Source organism: Cuculus canorus, chromosome Z, assembly GCF_017976375.1.
Source record: "Cuculus canorus isolate bCucCan1 chromosome Z, bCucCan1.pri, whole genome shotgun sequence".
NCBI classification, from domain to species: Eukaryota; Metazoa; Chordata; class Aves; order Cuculiformes; family Cuculidae; genus Cuculus; species Cuculus canorus.
The window spans coordinates 45,070,792-45,094,856 of NC_071441.1; the positions used below are offsets into that span (position 1 = coordinate 45,070,792).

A 24,065-nucleotide genomic window follows, 5' to 3' on the forward strand; every position below is an offset into this window, starting at 1 on the left:
TTACCCAGACTCAGAAGTAATTGTGTTTTTTTCCTTTATAGTCCTGAAGAGCTGTAATGCCACGCTTCAAAGTAATACCTACTTTGAATGTTGTGGTCCCACTTGGCTCTTTTCTGTGGTGATTCCTATTAAAATATCAGTGGTTTGTAGTGGCTAATGCCTTTGTGACTTACTGTAAACTACAGTGGACACAGTTCGGTTATTATCAATACTCTCACTGTGAGCAAACACTGTCTTTTTAGTGTGGGGTTTGTATGTGGGAGAAATCTAAGGCAGAGGTTAAAAAATGGCCATTAGTTCAATCTTTATGATGTTACATGTAATGTTATTAGAAAGTAGCCTGTGGTCTCAGTTAAACGTGAGTTTACAAGAAAGCTGGTGAGTAATTGCCAAGATTGTTAGATCTGGTCTTTTGGGAGATGGTAGGTGAAGCATTGCTAAAAAGGGCTTGAGTTTGCCAATTCTTAAATTTAGAGGATGAGTTCACAAAAAATGTGCAGGGTTCTAAGGTTGCAGTAACCTTGAACATCCCCGTCCTCTGCTCTGTCCCATCGTAGTCCTCTGGAAGACATTTTCTGCCCCAAATGATGGGTATTTTTTTCTCTGCTTCCTGGGACTTTCTGTGCCAAAGAAGACCCAGACTGAACCTCATAACTCAAAGAGGCTTATAAATGTGTATTCTCTTCCTAGAAAAACATTTATACATCAAGCCTGACCACAAGGGAGAGATTAAGAACATGGACCTATAGAGTGAATCCATACTGTGTGGAGTCACTTCTCAGCCAAAGTACACTCAATGGCAACATGTCCTTAGAAGGGTGTTCAACAGGCAACCTGCAAAAGCTGGTAGTCATCTAGTGCTGTCCAGTCCTCCTGCTTCTTGTCTGGTCACAGTAGCATTCGAACTACATTCTGCCCCATGCAACTTTTGCCATAGGATGGCAGGTGTTCAGCCACAGGCTTTGGCTGGATTATTTGATACAAGAATATACTACAGTCAGATGGTGTCCATGGAATGGTTTTCTCCATAAACTCAAGGAGACAAGGAAGGTCAGAAACTATTGAGAATGATGATCGTCACACAAGTACTTCTGTTCTTCTACCATTTACAGGGGAATTGTTGTATTGTAATTTGGGGTTAAGAACCCAGCAGAAACTGTCAGTCTCAGAGATGGTAAAAGAAGATTTTAATTATATTTTAATTAAATCCTGCTGAAGGAATGCTCAGCAGAGAGGATAACATAGTCATGTTGAGATATTCCCTGCTGACATGACTCCAGTGCTACTCAGAGAGACTTTGAACTTCAAGACCTGGCTTTGGATGTAGTGCATTTTTTATTTAGACAAATCAAAGTTCTAGGCATTGAAGGGTTTTGTCAGGTCAGTATCTATTGGAACACTGGGAAATGGTAGAGAGAGATCATTCTTTGATTGATCAGTTGAAATTAGCCAAGCCAACTTCAGGCTCATTACTATGGATCTGTCATTTTTCATCACATTTTTATAGCTGCTTTCCAATAGCATGGAGAATGTAAGTATAATTAATTCTTTTGAAGATAGCTGTTGCTTTTTTCCCCTCCCTAGATAATGGAGGTCTTCCTGCAATAAGCATGAATAGACTTTCCTTACTGTCACCTGCTGAAGTCAATTTGCAATAGCAAGAGAGTCTGTGAAATATGTAGGCTTCAGTCTCCACCAATTAATGAACCAGAATGGTATTAAATGCACGTAGAGAGTTTGGGTAGACTAAAGCCAGATGATCTCTGCTAAACAGGAACACGCTGGGGAAAATTTGTACATGTACTTCAAATACAGGCTGACATGATGAAAGATAGTGCTGTAATTTTTCTTATCTAAACATTCTCTCGTTGGTGTATATCAAAATACTGTATGAGCCTGGGTGAGGCACTCACCCTTGGGAAAGATGGGTGGGAAAAAATATTTCTTAAGCCTGTTCTTAGGAGTACTGTGTGCTAGCCCCGTAGGCACAAGGAATGCCTGGCATTTTCCCACCCCCATAGAAACTCAATGAGGAATTCAGGTGTCATATCTGTGAGCAAGGAATTCAAATATCCCTTCCGGGACCTTTCAACCCCTAGAAGTTGGAGAAGGTCCCAGGTTCTCACCAAAAATGTTGGTAACCAAAAGGTCAGGATGCTATTAGGCAGATCATTGAAGGGGGCATTGAAGAGTAGTAGGGAAGGAGGTATGAAAGAAAAAAGTAAAGTATGAAAGCCCTGCATGCTGTCACTAACCTTCCATCTTCCATTTGGGTAACCTGCTGGTGCAGTGTGCAATTTCCGGGGAAGTCTCTCGGAACAAATTTGGACATCTGTTTGCACAGCTGCCAGTGAAGGCCAAGCAGAGATGTCTGCTTCACTCTCTGAAACTCTTTCCCCATCATCTGCTTCTCTGTCTGGCAAAAGCTTCTCAACATCCCTTAAATGGCTGGCATACGGGAGAAGGGAAGAAAAGTTACTAATATTATGAACTGGCCACAGTGACAGCAGAAGTTCCAGCTTTACATGAGCAGACAGGCACATAAGGAATGAACCCTGCAAACGACATAGCAACGGAGATACAAGAGCCATTTAATACAAAGGTGTAGATGGTAAACAAAGTATTTCACCTGGAAATGTCTCATGCTTTTACTTTGCAGATAAAAAGGAGAGGAGTTTGAAAAGGGAGTATGTGGGCTTTAGGCACCTGTGTTTTACAGAAGGCTGTGCGTTGCACTGCAGTCACTATGCAGAGCTGGGAGTGGGCCTTCTGTGCTGGGCAAGAAAAGCAAATGTTTTTTCTGACAGAGTTTAGTTGACAGGAGAAATTATTCAGCTTTGGTCAGCACTTCTGATACGCTCCCTGAGCTTCCCAGACCTATGAAAGAGTTCCCCTGGTGACTGCAAGTCTGTCACTACTCAACAAACTGGAGCACTGTAGAGAGAGCTATAACCTGCAGAAAGAGGGATGAGTATTTACCCCAGCCTTGACTCTCCAGAGCTCAAAGGCCCCTCAGGCTTGCTGAGCAGCCTCATCATGTGCCATGCTGTTATTAGAGTATATTGTGCCCTTTCTCACAGCTTTTGTTTTTATTTCAGTCATAAAATTTGAGTACTCTCTTTGGCTAGAACCAGGACAGGACAGGAAGGCTTTAAGAAGCCTTTTACAGTCATCAGTGGAGAAATGTGTTTTAGCACAGTAACTCACTTGGTGCAATGCTCATTTTTCTTTTCTCTGGTCTCTTGAGCAGACAATAGTGTTCTGGCACAGGAGATCTGCTGAGAAGCAGGCCCCAGCTGGCAAGCCTGTGCTTTTTCTCTGACAGCAGCCACATCTGGGACTCCAAATGTAGCCCAGCTTGCTACCATGGAGATTCCAGTCTTAACTGGAGACTTCCAGTCATCTGACAGTCTCAGTCACTGGACTATGGGAAATCACTCACAATGAATGCAGCAGCTGTTGGTCCCTAAGCATTGCTTTCCATGCTGACTATAACCTCTCCTCAGTTCTCACTTAGAGCTACAGCAGGAGAGAGGCAGGAAGAGGTCTTCCACAATTTTTGCTCTTCATAAATGTCCTACATTACTTATTAATACATGAAGTCTTAAGAAGTTTTATTCTTGATTTAACACCCAGGCAACATCTGCTGAATGCCTTGAGTGAGGCAGGACTCTCTTATCTCAGCATCTGAGAAAGAAAATGAGGGCAGAGAGGAATTTTTTGAATGGAAAATACTTGCGTCTCTCTGAGAAACAAAAAATAACATTAAGTGAAATTAGGCCACTTTATGGTCAGCTTTAAAGAGGCTGACCATAGAGTGATCTGTTCATGAAAGGGGAAAAAAAATCAACAGCTGCTAAGTTTTATCCTCAACGAACATTTAAATTGTAGTAAAGTGACTCTGTAATTACTGCTTAAAGTTGTACAATGCCTCTCCCATTTGCTAATCTGCATACAAAGCACAGTTAGTTGTTTGATGGGGCATTCCAAGTAGTCCACTTTTGTAAGTATGTAATGGTCTTTATAGCAGGTAAATAAATTTCCATCTGAAAAATAAATACTTTTAAATAGCTAACTATCACCCATCCTGATCTAACTAATTTTAGTTACTGTCAAAGCTTACAGTAACATTTGGTAAGTCATGTCTTTTTTATTTGCAACACCTCATCTTTCCCAGTATTTCTGATATACATTCATTGGATATTGTTTACATTTGAGTGTCAATAGTCCTCAGAGAATGCAAAAGACAGCGCATATCATTAAGACATTTCAAAGAGGGGTCAGTATCCCAAATTCACCAGCAGGGGAAAACGAGAAGCTCTGAAGCTTTAGCTTCTTCCTCAGCAAGTGAACTAGACTCTCATAACTGGTCAGTGTTCTCCCTTGTGCTTTGCATGGGCATGGCTCTTCAGAATCTGTTCTTGTGCATGACTGTAGTGTTCCTGCTGAGCTATCCCTCACAACTCGGTGAATAAGAGAATTTGTGTAGACTGCCTAGGAAGCTTTCACTGAATTTTTCTATTCTCATTTTTTCTCCACTTGAAGGTATTACAGAGTTGTGTTAGGTTGACCTGAAAAACCCATTGCCATCTGCCAGCCCAGAATTTTTAACTGAGTAGTGGACATTCTATTTTTCCTCTCTCTTTTATAGCCTATTAAGCTAGTCTGGTTCACATTAAAATTTAGCACATTAAAAATGGCTGCAATCCCTCAGAGGAGTAAGGATTTTTATTATTTTTATGTAAAAACAAGACTTAATTAGAAGCTTCCTAATGCTGTACTCTAAAATGATGTGAAAAAAACTCTAAATGCTTTGCCTCTCATCCCCATTTAGTACTGTAAAACACAACTTAATTAATCATCTAAATAAGATAGATCTTCAGTCTACAACTTGATAGTCTGGTAACAGTTGGCAGTATGTGTGCTGGAATTTCTTCAAATAATATTTAGGAAGAAATAATAGTTGTGGGTTTTGTCCCCAGGTTTCCCAGATAAGTTTTAGTATAAATACATTTTTTCAGATAATCAATCTCTATAAATCTATTTATTTGTAGATACATTAATTTTAAATGTGCAGCTGTTGATAAGATAGTAAAACCTAGAAGGTATCTCATTTTCAACAGTTGCAAGACAGCCACTAGATACCGGGTTCATTTATGCAGAAAATTAAAGCTTATTGGGCTATGAAACTGGAATATTAAAGAGTCACATCACAAAGAGATATGGGCTTCAGCATGATGGTTTACATAACCAGATTTGACTGTACACATAGTTTGGCGATTTTCAGCATGAATAAAGTGAAAATTGAAACAAAATATAAAGTCTTAATTCCACTTCAATACACATTTTCCCTCCTCATGCAGACGGGCCGTTGCTTGGGTTTGACTTCTTTGGCCAACAGCTGACAAAGTGGACAGATTAATTTTCATTTTTTGTAACTTTTAAAAATCTACTTTGTTAAAAATTAAATAGAGCTGAACTACTCATTCAGTCAGGCAGTTTCAGTCATGGTCTAAAGCTGTCATAGCACAGCTGATCTGTTCACCACATAAGTCCTTTTCTGACTCAAAACACATCCACCTGCTGCAGCTTGAGCTTGCCAAACACACTGCTGACACTCTAGTGTAGAATAGGTTTTTGCAGAAAAGTAAATTTCAGATGAAAATACTGTTTCTATCATACAGTGCTAGCAGAATTCTGCTTCCCTCTCGATACTGAAGGCTCAAGAAAGCATGATAGTGTTCGAAATCACATGCTCCAGCCATTTGACTTTCTCAGCTGTAGTTTCAGCACCTTCCTCAAACCATCTGTAAAATCACCAGACAGACTGCTGCAAAGCTATCTTCAACAACCAATGCCCTGCTGCAGTTCTAACTTTTTTTCCTCAAGATAACAAGACAGAGAGGGAGAAATAAAAATCTTGGTGGAGACTTTTAAGTGGGGCTATTGATGCTTGCCACAAACATCCTGAGATGCCAATACACAGGATGACATTGTGCCAGCATTGTCCAGTAGCCTCCACTTAAGTCTCATTTTCAAAAAGAGCTTTATTAGGTCTAGATTGTCCATGATACTTCAGGAAGAAAATTAAATGAAGCCATTAGAACGGACTCGAGAAAGCCAACGGTGAGTATCATTGCACCCTGCTTTTAGAAGTTCAATATCTGCCCCCAGCACGTAGTCTGTGCCCCCATTGCTGTCAGTGAAGGTTGAGAACTTGCAGTAGGGTTAATCGTTGCATCAGAGGACCAGTGTCTGAGAAGCAGATCACTGACGCTTCTCTGTAACTGGAGTGATTTTTCACCAGAGCTACTCACCATGTGCCTGCTGATTTCTTTTTGGCTTGTTCTGCTTTGGAGTAAGTTTTGCCTGATTCAGTGTGCTTTTAAAGTGGGAAAATGTGGATTGCACCAGCTTAGCCACTGGAATTATTGTTCTGTATTTTCTAAATACAAGGCAGAAGCTAGTTCCAAAGAATAATTTACATCCATTGCAAAATGAAGCCCACTAAAATGACCTGCTTTCCTTCTTCAGTATCTGATCCCTTTCTTCTGACCACTCTGATCTGATATGATTATTCTGGTTCCCTTGAGCTGACTGTTTCTTAGGGGAACCAGCAAAAAATACTTCCTTGCCCCATTATTTTCTTCCAACACAGAGCTTGGCAGGAACTTGGAGTAAATGAAGACCCTGCCCTCGAACGCACAAGCTGCAGTCGCTTTAGCATCTGTTGGCCTTAGCAGTGCTAGGCTCAAATTCCAAGTAGGTGTTGTGGGTCACAAATAATATGGGTAGATTCTCTATGACAGTTTGGTGGCTGCTTCTCTTGGGTGGGGAAAAAAAAAAAAAAACCAACACAACACAATTCACATCACCATGCAATGGTCTTAATGAACAGCTTCCTAGGGGAAAAGTTAGCAACATTGCCTATGACATGTGTGGTTAGTTACTTTTCTATGACGATACAATGCTTTATGCTGAACACAACAACTACTGATTTGTCCCTGAGCAAGTAAAACAAGGCTTAGCCCTGTGCAACTTGCCACCTGAACAGTTTTGTATATTTCACAAATTCTGAACCCAGAGATCTATTTGATTTCATTGTAAAACAGCTTTTTACCTTTTTGACTCTAAGATCCAAATAAACCCTCACTAAACCATAGTTAGGAGCCTATGTTTCACAGGAAAGCACTGCAAAAAAAATGCCTGAAATAACTTTTTTTTATTGGCTGTGATTCCATTTTAAAAGAACATCATGCAGGAAAAAGTAGCAGGCAAATAACAAATTAAATTCACATTCACAAAGTCTCTGCTTTAAGTAGCCTTCTAGCTGCTTGGAGATTACTGCATGCATCTGAAAGAAAGTGCATGGCTAAGTTGAATTTTGCTTTGTGTGTGTGAGAGAGAAAAAACAAGCAATTTTTTTCATTTGACAGTACTGAAACATTTTACTAACTCAGCAATTGAAGAAACAGTTACCTTGATAACATATTCAGAATAGATACAGACAACTTTCAGATACATAAGACACCACACTGAGGTCACAACAGCTAATTTCTAACAACGTTTATTCTAGCACAGTAAACTTGCCAAAATGATGTATTCAGCCACATTGGTATGGTCTTTCTGGACAAAGGAGAGAGTCTGGAAGGGACCTAAGCAAACATATGGTACTAGAAACATAGAGAAACTCCAAAGTGATTTAGCACATAATCTTATATTTTGTTTTATTTATTTGAAACACAAGCATAGCATTCATAATTAATATTGCAGTCTGATTTCATATGGCTTTCTCTAAAGATAAATGTGAGTTCACAAGGTCAATGGCAAACTAAATCATTTACCTCCAAATGTGGAGGCCCTTTGACTTTTTCTTTACTATTAAGGTCTTGGAGCTGTAAAGAAAAATGGCTACAGTGTCTAGCCACCAACATTTCTGTGATGATAAAAACTAATTAAAAAAAGTAAAAGACCTCTTTTACCTGAGATTGAACAGACTGGTAACACAAATAAACCAATGACATGGAAAGACAAAGAGATGTTCAGAATCCAAACAATGAACCATGCTTCTCTTTGGTCTTGTTTAAGTGCTTTAACACCTGCTTGATTGCTGAGGGGGGAAGTGCTTCTCACATCCTTACATGAGCTAATGTGTCTGTGTCACACGTTGCCAGTTCAGAGTGGGAAGGGAAATGGATGAGCAGAAGGGAGTGGAGAGTGCCTGCTCTCAAGTCTGTTCAGCATGGCTTAGGCACTTTGGGGACAGTGGCACAACTTGAGAGGTCCATAACTCACTCAAGGTGCCAAAAGTTACATGAGGCAAAAGCCAAGCAAAACCTGTCCAGTACCTGTGGTAGACTTGTCATGTCTCTCTACTGAAAGAAAAGGAAAACTAGAACGGGAACTTCACACCTGGCTGAATTCTCTGCTGTCCAGGGAGGAAGGACTACTGTGGGTGTGGAAAGCTGAGGAACAGAAGCATTGATGTGGCTGGGCTGGGAAGCTCCCACGTGAAAAAGATTCCATAAACCTTTTTTTAATAAAATCTCTCCCTCCTACTGTGTGAGCCTGGCATGAAGCCTAATAAACTCAGCACAGAGTTCTCTTCAGGGTTTGGATCCAAATGTACACACAGCTCAAGAACCCTGCTCACAAAAGGAGTACTTTTATGCTCTGAGCCAAAGGATAGCACTACCTGCCACACAAGACGCTGACTTAGACCAGTCATTTATGATGCTGAAACACAGTTAGAAAAAATAATACCAGACACTATTTCCTTCTTCCTTCTCCATCCTTTTCCTCATCTCCCACTCATATGTGTGCACACATTGCACATCAAGCTGTCAGGGAGACTGTGAAAATGAACAAATAAACAATTGACAGTATCATTCTGCAAGAAGACCACCAGGCAGAGAATTCTGATTCTATGCCAGGAACATTATTTGGCTGGATGAAGAAGTGAGTCCACAATGGGGGCTAGGGAAAGGTAAACAAGCAAGTGACAGAGGAAGGTCAAAGCAAAGTGGAATGAACTCATCCTCTTTATTTATTTCTTTATATGGAGAGTTCTCCAGCACAAGGCTAGGGGAAAATATGAATGGATGCATTAATTTTAGCAGGGACACATTTCTGCTGGTTCTACTTAGGTATTAGAGGATGCAGGTCACAGAGCTTAGTAAGCATTTCAAAAGTATTGATATCAATATGTCAGTATGATCTGGGCTAAAAGATTTCACTGCCAATGACTGTCTGAAGCAAAGAGTGAGCGGCCACTCTTTAGCTTTCAGAAGTGTTGGAATTAGGTCTGCTTGTGGCAAAGCATCAAAACCAGCTGCGGTATTTGTGACAGAAGGAGAGTATTTAGTTCTTCTAGCTTTACTTAAATAGGCTCAAATTACTGGTTGCTGAATTTACATGGGGTGAGTAGGACACTCTCCCTTGAAAATGATACATTCCTCAACACTGCTCTGGGTCATTAAAGTATTAGTGGGGGAGATGCTCATCTTGCTTTAGTGAAAGTTAGGGAAAACAACACTGACATTACCCCAAAGAGTGAAACTTAACTTTTCTTTCCTCTAGGAAGCTGTGAGCAGCTTGTACTGGAATGACAATGTCTTATTAGTAGATCCAGCCTGAAACAATTTGCAGTCTTTATCACCTGGTTTTGACTGGGAGATGTGAGATATTTGCCAAAAATCAGTTCTACTAAACATGTGCATCAAATAAGTTCCATTGAACTAAAACGCTTAATTTAGGTACATAATGAAGGATCAGCTCTTCAGGTGAAAAGCCATATACCTGATCATCAAGGTCGGTGTTCAAAATAAGTCTTCGTATGCGAGTCTGCTTATGTACTAGCAAGTCAACAACTCTAGCAGAATTTAGCTTATCTTATGCAGTTAGTCAATAGCTCTGTGCTGTATTGGTAAGTATCTGTGTCTGGAAAGGCAACAAAGATAATGGTGAGAGAGATTTCCTCCAACCCTGCCAGCATCAAATGATGCCACACACTATTACAGTATTAATTAGTTCCTGCACAGCACTGAAGCAGCATCCTCACTCTATGCCTTTATAGTAGACAGAGATTGAAGCTTACATTTTACAGTTGGAGAAACTGGGTGGAGCAGAAAAATAAGTAACCTTGCAAAGGCAACACAGTAGTTTAGCATGATAGATTTCAAGCATATTCAGGATTTCTCGATCTCCAGGGCCATGGCTAACATTCAGGCCACCATACTCCCCAACATACTGCAGGAAAGGGTAGGGAGGACAGAGTTGCAATAACATACGGGAAACCAAATGTCCGTCATTCAAGCACTGCTAGGAATGGGACAGTTGATATGGAACTGGGCAGAAAGAGTAAGGTTAATTTATCAAACCAGCCTATGAACTTGGTCATTGGCTTCAAAGGGGTTGGGGAGGTCTCTACCAGAACACCATGCACTCTCCCATGGTTTTAGCTCTCTGTATGGCCAAATCTAATCTTTCAAGTTAAGTGTATGGCTAATTCCCAAAGTAACATGACTCTTGCTTAGATTCTGAGCCATTTAACTTCTACCATCATCTGAGGGCAGATGACTCACTTCTAACACAGTTCTAAGTGATGTCAGATGTGCAAGTCATGCATGGTTTATCTTTCAAATATCTATTAACGTCAGTGATGAAATAAAAATAGAAAAGCTCTACTTCTATAGGAAAACTGAGATATCCTTTCCAAAGGCAGATGTGCTCAACAACGAATGGGAAATGTGAGTCAATTATTAATAATATTAATAATAAAAAGATTATTAAAGAAAATTAAAGAGTCCACTGTTCATACATAGTGAACACTCCTTCCTGTTATGGATGGAAATGCACGTGAGGTTGCTCCTTTTCCATGCTTAACATACAGTTGCATTATTTAACATATACTATGGCTTGTAAGAAAAGTTATGTAGTCTGCAGCTTTTTGATCTTTACATCCATTCAGAGGCATCTACTGGATGTGTCTATGTACAAAAAAAGAATAGATGAGTCTTAGGGTGGAGGGAAGGGAAAGAAGCAGTCAGAAGGGAATAGGAAGCAGAGGGACTCCTAGTGAGCAGTAGAAGGCAGGGGTGGACAGGGATGCGTGATGGATGGCAAGATTGTAAATCCCCATTGGGCAAAAGAGAAATCCTTTGCTGTAGTGTTTATGCCCTTTTAACAGTCTGCAGCTTTTACTTCTTGAACATGTCCTGCAGCGGCCCTGGTAGGTATTTGATGACTGTGTCTAAAATGCTCTCCTCTTCCTCCTCATCTTCATCCCCACAGCCAGGAGGGATAGCCTTCTTTGGGCGCGTCAGACTCCCTTCAGCATTAGCTTCCAGCGCGGCCTGGGCCTCTGCTTCCTTTTCTTCCTTCTTCTTTATCCCATACTGCAGGGGAAAGAGAACATATTGTCAGTCACCCACTGAACAGGATGACTGATGAAGCCAGCCACCATACCTGGTGCTTCATGTTCTGCAATATGAACAACCTGTTAATGTTCTGCTTTTGCTTTTTTACAGAGATGCCCAAATTACCAAACCAAACAACTCCACCCTAAATACAGCCCAGTGGATGGTCAGTTCTCACAAGATGGTCAGGTGGTCACATGCTCAGATAATTCAGAACCAAGAACAAGAGAGAATTTGAGACTATACAGCTGTGGGCCTTGCAAGCTCTGTGTTAATGAAGTTTTGGGGTTGTACTCTGCTTTTCTATTTTGAAATTCCATCTGCAGTAATTTATAGTAAAGGTTTATGGATGTGGCAAATCTTCAGGAAAAAAATAATTATCAACAAAAGAAAAGCAAACAGGACAGGACAGACAGGCAGACTGCAGTGAAAATTACATACTTCTACATATTCTCATGAAGGAGATAGCCTAACTAGGCTAGATAACTTCACCCCTGTTCTCCTGGTGTAAATGCAACATAAATACCTCTTTGAACTTTCATGAGAAACTCTGTATTTGCATACTGAACTCTGCACTTCTAGGGGTAAAACTGACTCACGCTGGCTGAAGAGAAACATCCTCAAGCCTGCAAGTAAAATGGATACCTAAAACTTACAACTCTCATTGAGAATTAAAGGCACACCACTAAGATCTTTAATTAGTTTCAAGAATCTCATCTTATGATTTTGCATTCAAAATGCTAGATTTAATAGGGGAGCAAAGGTATGCTTGAGCGCTAATGAGAGAAGTGCTCTAGTAGTTCAGCTTCCACAGTGACTAGAACTTTCTTTCCAACTGCTAGTTAGAAAGCATGTCCAAGGAAACCAATTTTTGTACCACTAACCCTCATTAATCCTCAGCCTTCATACATTTCAGTAATAGTCAAGTTTTGCTGTTATTTCCATAAGCACAGAAATTTTGGAGCTTATATTTGATACATGATTAAAAAAAAATCAACTGAAATGTCATACAGTAACAAGGATATCTTCAAGCTAATGTCTTTATTACTTGCAATCGTTTAATTTCAGCTACAGGCATTAGACAGGCATTTGACCTCTGTGAGGAAGAGGAAAGGCATTCAGGTCTGCTGTAGCAGCTATTAGCTTCAAAATAATTGCTCCGTAAAAACTATTCTTTTATTTAAGCATAAATTTTAATTAAAGTACCAAATGGAATTACAACTGCTCTCAGTATATGAAAACCATAAAGTAAATAACAAACCCATGCAAAGGCCAGCAAAACATTTTGCATGAATAAGCTTGAAAAGAAAATTAGATATGATTTCAGAAATACCAAAGAACTGACGGTACAAAGTACTCAGTGTTCTCTACTGTCAATAGTATGGTACTGCTGAATTAGACATGGAGTAGATGATCTTTTTATGATTTTTCTCTTTTCATGTTTTTTATTAAGAACAGACCAAATTGTTCACCAGTAAAGAAAAACATGCCTTGCTGCTGTCATGACTTTTTTATTTCAAAGCTTGAAAGTTGAGGGCTTGACGTGAAACTTCTAGACAATTCTAAGCAAAGGCAATATTTTTGCTTCCCTTCTCCACCATCATTAAGATTTTGGATGACAGCCTGCAACACTGAAACCAGTAACTTCAAATCCCCTGTAGTATTCTAAATCAATCATTCCAAGCCAAAATATTCATTAAGGACCCTTGGTTTATGATTTTTATACCCAGTTCATGCCAGTCACACCAGATTTTGTTGGAGAGATGTTCAAAACAAATGTTGTCTCCATCCACTTCTGAGGCAAAGGAAGTATTGGATCAACTTGCAGTTACAGGGCTGAACACCACAAATAAGATCCAACACAGGACCAGCAATCACTGCAGGGGGAATGACATATGAGATCCAACATCAAAAGAGAGGAAAAAAAAAAAACCCCAGAGATTGTGCCTGTAAGTCTTTATTTAATAAATCAAGAAAATCAACTACAATCACCTTCAAAATAGTTCGCTTCAGAGTTGATACAATGCTGTCAACATTCAAAGCAGATCATATTCTGCAGATCATATTCTGAAATGCTATTGAAGACCTCTTTCCTTTTTTCTTCTCACATCTTCTACCAGTAACAAATGGGTTCCTTTGAGCACTGAACTGACCCTTGGGATCTCTTCACCATAAGCCTCAGTCAATAATCGAAAAGTGTCCATCATTAATTTCTTCAGTTTCACAAGAAACTTTATGTTAACATGCTCTTGACTCTAGCACACCGACATTTTCCAGCCAAAGGTAAGAAAACATCTATATCTGAAAACACATCCACTCATACTGAGCGAAGCAATTGAGTTGAGCCTTGCCTCACTGTGACAGGTTTAGAGGATGTGCTACAACCATCTCTTTGTCTCTCCTCTCCCACCCTTGGTTCCTGAGCTACAGAGTTAGTCTTGGGATTTTTATGTCAGACCTCATCACTGTTAGGCTGTGAGCAGTCTGTACATATGGCTGATACTCACTCTCCGCCTTAAGTCACAGGTAAGTCACAGTCTCTAGGTGATTCCCACTGTAATTTATCTACAGTCTTTATCTTCCTTTGCCAGCTAGAGAAGAAGAGTAGTAGCGGAGACAACCAAATCATAGTAACACACAGGACCCCTGCATGGTTTCAAATCCTCCATCTCAAAACAAGTATCAGCTCATGGGAAGTTGATCATCTAGCTCATGAATTTGCAGAACAAACATCCAGGCCTGTTAAATTTTATTCACACTTCTGTTGACAACACAGTAAAAAAAAAAAGAAAAAAATATCTGTCAGACTTGAAAGCATATGGTTAGAGCAGTCACCAAGAGTGCAATTTGCCCACCCATCCACTTCAAGGGTCAAATTGACCTGTACCAGCCTTTTTATGACAGATTTTAGCTAGTGAAGAGCTCTCACTTGCCCTGGAAGCTAACTACCCTTTACAATTAAAATATTTCTCCTCATGTCTAACCTGATTCTTTCTGAAATGCCTCTTTAAAAGTAAAAAAAATGTGGAAAACTGAAAAAATACAGCTACTGCAAAAAGATTTATCTTTCATCTGTCCTTGTGGTTTTCATTTTGTTTGTGTGCTAAGTAATTCTTTTCTCTTCCATTACCGAAGAGAATATTAGCCCAATTAATATCCTCCCATCATTACCTCACAGAATCTTCTGCCAGATCTATATGTAGGACTGACATAAATTGAGAGCAATAGATAGGATTTAGCACTGACCTTCAGCTCCACAGCTGTGAGAGTACAGAAAAAGACTTCATGTATATTTTATTTATACAAGCCCGAGGCCTTTCTACACTATTTCTTTCTGTGACTGAACAAGCTGCTAAGCGTATCTTTGGCTTTAAGTTTCAGGTGAAGACAAAGCAGTTTTCCATCAGAGTTTTAGCAAAGTATCTGCCATTGTGATGGAGTATGGTCCAGACTTCTGTTTTTACTGATGCTACTGTAGTACTTTCAGATCTTCCTGTTGTGAGACTGCTACTGTGTGTTTCTGCGGCAATAGAAACAGCATATTTTTCTTCCCTTACAGCTATCCCCTCCAATACCCTATGTTGGGGATGTTGCAGAATGAGAGAAGGGATTTCCTATGAGACTACTGAAACCCAGAACACTTGAGTACTCTCTTCTCAGCACACAGAGCTTGCTTTGATGTAGATCTGTCCCAGCAATATGCAATGGCTTTTCTTCCACTGCAAATTAGGGATCTTTATTTTATTTGTGCGTGCACCCTGGCTCTTTTTGTTTGTTTGTTTTTGCTGGTCCACTTGTCTTTCTGATCTGTTCATTTATCTCTGGCTTGATGTTCAAGGAGTTGCCACGGAGAGATGGAGAGGATTAGTCTCTGGAAAACTTCTGAGGAAGTCTTTTAAACACATTTGAAAGCAGGACTATCTTTGCCCCTCAATTTATCCATATAAGTCTATGATCTGCCACACAGTGGTAGAATTACCCAGATGGCCTCAGGCAGCTCAGCCATGCTGACCCTAGATGATCTCTGTTCTTTAAGAGGAGTAGTAAAGAACACAGCCTGCCACACAGGGAACCGTACAACTTTCCATCTGTGGTAGAGAATGAATGGTGATTTAGAGTGTTCTGGGTGCCTCAGTCCCTGCCACTCCCTGCAGGGGTGTGTCTCTGTGTATGAGTGTTCTTGTCACCATAGGCTATTGCACAGCTCTGCTGACCAAGACACCACTACTGTGCTAGTGCAAGAGAGCTGATTAATAATGGAAAAGAAAAATTTGCCTTTTTCTGGAAAATGCAGTTCTAAATTACTTTGTTCAATTGTGCGTGAGCCAAATAGGAGCACAAATCAGGAGAGAGGTGCCAGACAGATAGAAATGAGGGCAATAAAACTTCTGGAAGGGGGCACTTATGATGCCAAGGCAGAGCTACAGATACATAAGCAGTTTCTGCTTCATGCCTCTTCTCCCCTGGAGCAGACTTTCCCACACCCCCTCATTAGAGGACATCGGAGTTTTTCAGCCTTCTTTCCTGCGTATTTGTATGCAGGATATTTGCATGTACGACAGAGATAGTTTCTGTCCTTTGAGCCCTTTACCTCATCCAAGGCCATATCCTCACAAATTCCTTGTACCTGCATGTGCCTTGCTCCTCTCTTCCAGCTCAGGCTGTCAGCTCTGTCAAAACCGCAGCATGATCTATCTTGGTTCAGGTCTTCCTATATGTGTTTCAACCTTATCCCCTCTTTCTCTCAGTGGGCTCCCATGACAGGTACACAGAGGCCTGTGGTTTTCAGCTTTCATCATATGCACAGATAAGATGCAGATGTGGATTTTAATTATCTTTACATGCATCCCATCAACATCTTCTTCTGGTGACACTGGGGGAGTTTGACAGTCACTTCCTTCTCCTCCATGGCAATATCGCTGCCTGAGAATTACATACCTGTTTTCCATTAGCTGCAGGACTGCAACACACTCCTATGGGAATACCCATTGCCCCAGCATTCAAGAGTAGTGCTGCCTAGATCCATAGACTTGAAAGTCGCTTTTGTGCTGCCTCACAATGGAGATAGTGGAAGATAAAGCACGGCTCCCCTGCACAGATCTGATCTGTACTCAACAAGACTTGCTGCTTTATCACAAGAGATGCAAGCGACTTTACATCTCTCCAATACTTGGTGTTTACATAACTGCAAGTGAAAACCAGAGCTGCACCTGGTTCCTGGTCCTAGAGAACACAATGAATTTGCTGCAAACAAAGACAAGAGGAATCTTTCCATTTGTCTCCATGGAGCTGGGACCTGACAAATATGGTTGAAAGAGATTGATGAGAAACATGTTTTGGCTTCATCCACTATGGATGCTGATCCTACGCTGAAGCAAACTGGCCATTCTTCTCAATGCTCAACCGCCTAGGCTATGATAGGTTGTCACAGTCAAAATGCTTCTTTCCATTTCTACATTCAGGTGGTGTGAACTACAGTTTGTGAACTAATTTAGACCTCATTGGGAAGCAAGAAAAAGCAGGCACGGGAATCATATGTGATGCTTTTTTCAGAATACTTAGCAGAAACCATGTTTCCCTTTTCTCTGTGTTTGCAAATATGTTAATTTACTTCCTCTTGTGCACACAGCATTCCTATTAAAACAATGCCTTACTGCAAAATGGTCAGTGTTGCTGGGAGGGAATGATGTTTAGAAAGTTTCAGGAGTGAAGGTAATTAAATTATTGCTGAATAGTGAAGACTTCCACCTTGTAATCAGAGAAGTCTCCAGAGTAAGCGGAAAATATCTGACTCATGAAGAAGACAAAAATAGCATCAGAGGCTCCAAAATATTGATTTCTAGGTATCTGGAGGTTGACTGAAATCCCCACACTGACTCATGACCACAGGGCCCAAGATAAATACTATACATACTGTACTACTAAACCTCTTACAACCTTTGGAAAATGTCTCCCGCAGAACTCAACTTTTGGCTTTATTTATGAAAACCTGGGTCATTTCAATCCTTAAAAGCAGCTGAGACAGGATAAGAAGAAAGAAAAGTTACATATTCTATACTAACAATTACAGTTTAATTGCTTACATGTTACAGTGAAAATTTAGTTTCACTCCATGATGATCAGGATAAGGTTGAGCTGCAAGGAAGTTTCAGAGAGTCAGAGAATCATCAAGGTTGCAAAACATGTCTAAGATCACCAAGTCCAACTATCAGCCCAACACCACCATGCCTTCTAAACCATGTCCTGAAATGCCACGTCAACACACTTTTCAAACGCCTCCAGGGCTGGGGACTCAAACACTTCCCTGGACAGCCTGTTCCAATGCCTCACCACTCTTTTAGTAAAGAATTTTTTCCTAATTTCTGATCTAAACTTCCCTGACGTAACTTCAGGCCATTTTCCCTCATCCTAAAGCTAGTCATTTGGTAGAAGAAACTGGCACCTAGCTCACCACAATGTCCTTTCAAGTAGTTGTAGAGACCAAGAAGGTGTCCCCTCAGTCTCCTTTTCTCCAGCCTAAACAACCCCAGCTTGCTCAGCCATTCCTCATAAGATTTGTGCTCCAGAGCCTTCGCTAGCTTTGTTGCCCTCCTCTGGGCATGCTCCAGCTTTCTTGTAGTGAGGGGCCCAAAACTGAACACATTATTTGAGGTGTGGCCTCACCAGCACTTAGTACAGGGGGACGATCACTTCCCTACTTCTGCTGGCCACACAGCTTCTGATACAATCCAAGATGTTGTTGGCCTTCTTGGCCACCTGGGCACACTGCTGGCTCATATTCAGCCAGATGTTAACCAGCAGCCCCAGGTCCTCTTCCACCATGCAGCTTTCCAACTACTCTTCCCCAAGCCTGTAGCATTGCATGAGCTTGCTGTGACCAAAGTTCAGAGGCTGGCATTTGCCTTTGTTAAACCTCATACAACTGTCCTCAGCCCATCGATCCAGAGAGATCCAGATCTCTCTGCAGAGCCTTCCTACCCTCAAGGAGATTGACAGTCCCACCCAAATCGGTGTCATCTGCAAGCTTACTAACGAAGCACTCAGTCCCATCACCCAGATAATTATTAATTATTAGATTAACGTATTAATTATGACTTATTAGAGACTGGCCCAAACACTGAGCTCTGGGGAATATCTGTCACTGGCTGCCAACTGTATTTAACTTTGTTCACAACAACTCTCTCAGCTCAGCCATTCAGCCAGCTTTTAACCCACTGAAAAGCACATAACAGTTCTTGTGTTTCCATGAGAACAGAGGCATTTTGCAGCAATGCAGAGCATGTGTACTCCTAGCCCAAGTGGCATATAGTTTCTTGTGTTTCCAATGCCAGCATTTAGTTTTTTACAAGAAAGACTTCCCAGAAGCCAATGGCTGGCACACTGAAATGCAGAAATGCAGTCACTTGTGCAAGTTTAGTAGAATTTCTGTTATGGCTATGTATCTAACAGCATAAATAAATCCGCAGGAGATATGTACAAAACTGGTATATAACAAAACTGGTGAGGGGGCTGGAGAACAAGTCTTACGAGGAGCGGCTGAGAGAGCTGGGGTTGTTTAGCCTGGAGAAGAGGAGGCTGAGGGGAGACCTTATTACTCTCTACAAGTACCTGAAAGGAGGTTGTGGAGAGGAGGGAGCTGGCCTCTTCTCCCAAGTGACAGGGGACAGGACAAGAGGGAATGGCCTGAAGCTCCGTCAGGGGAGGTTCAGGTTGGATATCAGAAAAAAAATTCTTCACAGTAAGAGTCATTGGGTACTGGAACAGGCTGCCCAGGGAGGTGGTCGAGTCGCCTTCCCTGGAGGTGTTTAAGGAACGGGTGGATGAAGTGCTTAGGGACATGGTTTAGGGAGTGTTAGGAATGGTTGGACTCGATGATCCAATGGGTCCTTTCCAACCTTGTGATTCTGTGATTCTGTGATTTATATGTATATATCTATATCTATATCTATATCTATATCTATATCTATATCTATATCTATATCTATATCTATATCTATCTATATCTATATCTATATCTATATCTATATCTATATCTATATCTATATCTATATCTATATCTATATCTATATCTATATCTATATCTATCTATATCTATATCTATATCTATATATATATGTATGTGCTTATGTGGGCACTTTGCAAGATCAGAACATGTAGTATAAGCTGTTGCTCCTTATTCCTGCCTCCTGCAAATTTTTCCTTTGCCAAATGAAAGCCTTCCTTTTACTATAAGGCTGATAAAATTAATTGTTCCACAATACTACAGTAATTTAGATTAGATATAGCTATTTTTTTCTCACAGCCTCTGTTTAACATATGTGAAAAGCTCCTTTTTGTTTCCTTCTTCTTTTTTCTTTAATTTTGTTTTATTTTTTGCATTATTTCCTCATATTTTAAAAGGTCTATTCCACTTAGTGTTGGTCTGGGCTTGTGTTTCTATGAGAATCTAACACAAGTGCTCCACAGAACTGGCTCACTGCAGGATGAGGAGGCAGCAGATAACTGCCAAAAGAAATACTGTTTCTTCTCTCCAGGGGACAGGATTGACTGTCTGTGAGACTTAGAAATTATTATCATCCTGCTTTGCTAGGTTTGTGCTTGCTAGAGTTCATCATTTCATTGCCTTTATGATCACAAGCACTTTGGCAGACTGGAGGTTTAAGCCAGCTGAAATTCAGAGGCTGAACCTTAAACAGCTAATTCATTTCAAGTTCAGCACTCAGTAGAGTGAGCTCTCTGTGAGCTCTCTGTATCTGATCTCTTTGTTAATCTCTGGGACACCACTAAGAGCAGATTTTTAAAAAAACAGTTTGAGTGCCAGCTTTGTTTCTAGTATAGACTTTCATTTCTATGTGAACATGTCAGCCTTGCTATCATGAACTTTATGTTGTCTATGGCATTTTGTAGTCCACTAAGAAGTGCTCTTGAATATGTAGGAGTAGCAGGTAACAGAGCTCATCATAGAAGATCAGGAAGGAACTTAGAAAGCATTCTGGAAGGGTTGTCATTGTACATGACTGAAAGTATGCTCCAGCTAAATTTATGTTCTCTACTGTAGTTCATCACCATGAGAGACAGTGGAATTAAACTGTGTTCTCCTGCCAGTATCGTGGTTTAGTCTTGGCTGGCAAGACAAGGAACCACAACCACAGGGAGTTCAGGTGGCAACAAAAAATCTGACAGCTGCTCACATGCCACTGACCCCTGCTGGATGGAATACCATCAATGTCATGCCCAAGTTTTCTGATTGATCACCACTATTTTTTTCCTGTATTTTGAGCTATATCGCACAGAAATATCACTCCACTAGTCTATGGGCTGCCTCTCCAAAATATCCATTGAGTTCACTTAGTCTGTGACTTAGGATTCCAGATGTTATAACAGCATTTTGGGGCTGGAGGGATGGTGTGTGATGTTGGATTGTTGTATGTTGCATTTGGAGCTCACAGTTGGTGCACCTGGAGCTCATAGTTGGTGTATCTGGCCTGGCCCATGTCCATGATCTGCAGGTTAAAGACATCAATCTGGAGGAATTTCCTGCACACCAATTGCTGAAGCCAGTTCCGGTTCCATCACTGCTGCATTTGCTCAGTTTCATCAAAGTTCATTCTTCAATAGTCTGGGTCATCCTCAATGTAACACCTTTGCTATGATGCATAGCAATAATAGCAGTGATGATATATAGTATTACATAGCACTTAACTTCATACAGTAAAAATTACTGGCTATTCTCACCCAAAATCAAATCCCCTTGAGGCACACACCACAATTCCCCATTCTTCTGCATCACCCACCAAGGACATCCATGTCCTTGAGCAAAAGCAATCCCACAGGTGGTTTTGTCTTTGCCTGAGGCAGGAATAACCCTAAGTGTATTCCCTAGCATATTTCCTATGTGCATTACATGAACTTTACCCCCTTCGACAGTACGTAAAAGTTTTGACTGGGCAGGACCAGCTCGATTGGTGTATGCCCCAGTGCTGACTAACCAGAAGGCTTTTGACAAAGTGTACGCTAATATTTGAAAGTCTTGGCACCCGTTGCTCTCAGGGTAGTTTTTAGCAGTCCATCTATCATTCAATTTTCTTGGAGTCTGCTGCATGATAGGCAGTGTGATATACCCACTCAGTGCTGTGCCCTTTGGCCAAAGTGCCTGAGTTTGTTTCTGAAATGAGTCCTGTTGTGTGACTTGATTCCTTCTAGGGTGCCATGTCACCACAAAAGTTGCTTTTCAAGGCCCGGGACAGGGTTCCAGGCAGTGGCATGGGGCATACGATATGTTTCCAGCCATCCAATGGTTGCTTCCACCACTGTAAGCACATAGTGCTTGCCTTGGTGGGTTTGTGCAAGTGTAATACAAACAATCTGCCAGGCCTCCCCACATTTGTGTTTCAACCATCGTCCCTCATACCACAGAGGCTAAACGTACTTGGCCTGCTTGATTGCAGTGCATGTTTCACATTCATGGATAGCTTGTGCAATAATGCCTATAGCTAAGTCCACCCCTAAGTCACAAACCCATCTACATGTTGCATCTATTCCCTGATGACCTGAGGTGTCATGGGCCTACCAAGCTATGAATAATTCACCCTTATCTTGCCAGTCCAGATCACCTACCTGTTTTCAGACTCTTCAGCGGCCCAAATCTCAAATATACGAGAATCTACTGGACACACTTTTACAACCAGTTGTATAAACCTGGCGTAGCATGGGTTAATGACTCAATGAAAGTGATGGCCCCGAGTCCTCAGCGGCAGGACAGAAAATGCTGGAGAGCATTTCTAGATGGTGTTCCCTATACCTGATCCGTTGAGGGGCAGGGACAGAGAGCTTAAAAAAGTCTGCAACCTGGTGTTGTCTGGTGTTCTGTGTCTGTGTCTTCTTGTGTTGTGTGTGAGCATCCACCATCTTCCCGACCCGCAGGACAAAGAAACACGTGTTGCTACACACGGAGTTCCTAAGGTGGTGATTATCTCTCATCTTTCCTGTTTCTCTCGTAACTATCTATCTCTTTTCTCCTTTCCTCTCTTTTCTCCCTTTTCTCTTTGCAACACACGCAGCTGCAGCAGGCTGTAGCTGGCAGGTTTGTTTTCATTTGGGGTTTGACTCTAGGCAGCATTAGGGCTCCGGGTGCTATATTTCACAGTTCAGTTAAGCAGAATTTTACAATGAGTGACGGGCTCTTACAGTAACTTTCGGTGGCTGCTGCAGCTTTTCTGTCAGTGCTCTGTTGTGTATGGGTTGTTCGTTCACTTGAATTCAGTGTTTTAAGGGCATGCACCTTGTTTAGTAAAAAGTATCATTTACACCATCCTCCTGAATGATTTTGAATCACTCTGTTGTCATGCTAGGATAAAGAGCTCACCTTTTTTTGTTTAAGTGGGCCATGATGTCAGTTTTCTACCCAGGCAGCAATATCTTGCCACATTGTGTAAGCCCAGATGGATTTACCTCTGCGCTGCCAGTTACTCTGCCTCCACTGCTGCAACCACCTCCACTGGGCATTGACCACCATCCATGAGTCATCATAAATATGAAGTATTGCCCATTTTTCTCATTTAGCACCATCTAAAGCCAGATGGATGGCCTCCACCTCTGCAAGCTTGATTCACCTCATCTCACAGCAGACTCTGCAGCTCCTCTTAAAGGACTCCACACAGCAGCTTTCCACCTTCATTGTGTTCCTACAACATGATAGGACTCATCAGTGAACAGACAATATTGCTCCTCATTTTCTGACATTTTCTTATACAGTGGGGCCTTTTCAGTACGTGTCATCTCCTCTTCTAGCTACATTTGAAATACTTGCCTTCTGGCCAGTCCATGATCATTTCCAAAATTCCTGAGTGACTGGTGTTTCCCATTTGAGCCCCCTGCATCATCAGTGTGACCCACTTACTCTGTGTAGCACTAGTTGCATGATGTCAAATGGAGAACCTCCCTTTGAACATCCAGCCCAGCAGCAGCAGTCAAGGTGCTAAGAGGAACTGTGCTTCAGGACCAGTCACTTCTGAAGCACCTCAGATCCCTTCATATGCTGACACTATCACTTTTTTTCAGTTTAGTGGCCTTTGGATCCTTTATATCTCCAAATCCAAAACCCTGGGGATCAGTCTCAAGTTTCCTCTTGTGCTTTCTGCCAGCAGCTCCAGGAGGAGCTGAGGGAAATGGGGCTGTTTACTGTGGAGAAAAGGGATCTGAGAGGAGATCTTATCACTCTTTACAACTACCTGAAAGGAGGTTATAGGTAGGCAGATGTTGGTCTCTTCTCCCAAGTAATAAGTGATAGGGTGGGAGGAAACGGCCTCAACTTGTGCCAGGGGATGTTTATGTCAGATACTTGGAAATATTACTTCACTGAAAGGGTTGTCAGCCACTGTAACAGGCTGCCCAGGGAAGTGGTTAAGTCGCCATTCCTGGAAGTATTTTAGTGGTAGACTTGGCAATGTGAAGTTTATGGTTGGACACAATGATCTTTTCCAATCTAAATGATTCTGGGATTTTGTGATTCTCCCTGGCTGCACTACAGAGCACATTCTTCGCATGTTCTCCTGCCCAGACTGGCCCTACGGACACCATGTGAACAATCTCCCATGTAATCATTTCAAAGGACTGTTGTTTCTGAGGATCCCATTTCAAATCATTCTT

At 41.3% G+C, this 24,065-nt stretch overlaps 1 protein-coding gene across 5 annotated transcripts in view; it reads right to left on the reverse strand.

Annotated features, from left to right (window-relative positions):
• Positions 1–7,203: 7,203 nt before the first annotated feature.
• The window catches only part of CPLX1 (complexin 1), a 107,204-nt gene continuing 90,342 nt past the window's right edge, over positions 7,204–24,065 (reverse strand). For 4 of the 5 annotated variants that reach the window (XM_054054139.1, XM_054054138.1, XM_054054137.1 and 1 more), the window contains one exon: positions 7,204–11,396. In XM_054054139.1, coding sequence (XP_053910114.1) covers positions 11,199–11,396 — 198 coding nt within the window. In that variant the 3' untranslated portion in view covers positions 7,204–11,198. Of the gene's footprint in view, positions 11,397–11,716; positions 14,179–23,029; positions 23,102–24,065 lie in introns of those variants that run through there. The other variant, XM_054054140.1, reaches the window with a different exon arrangement.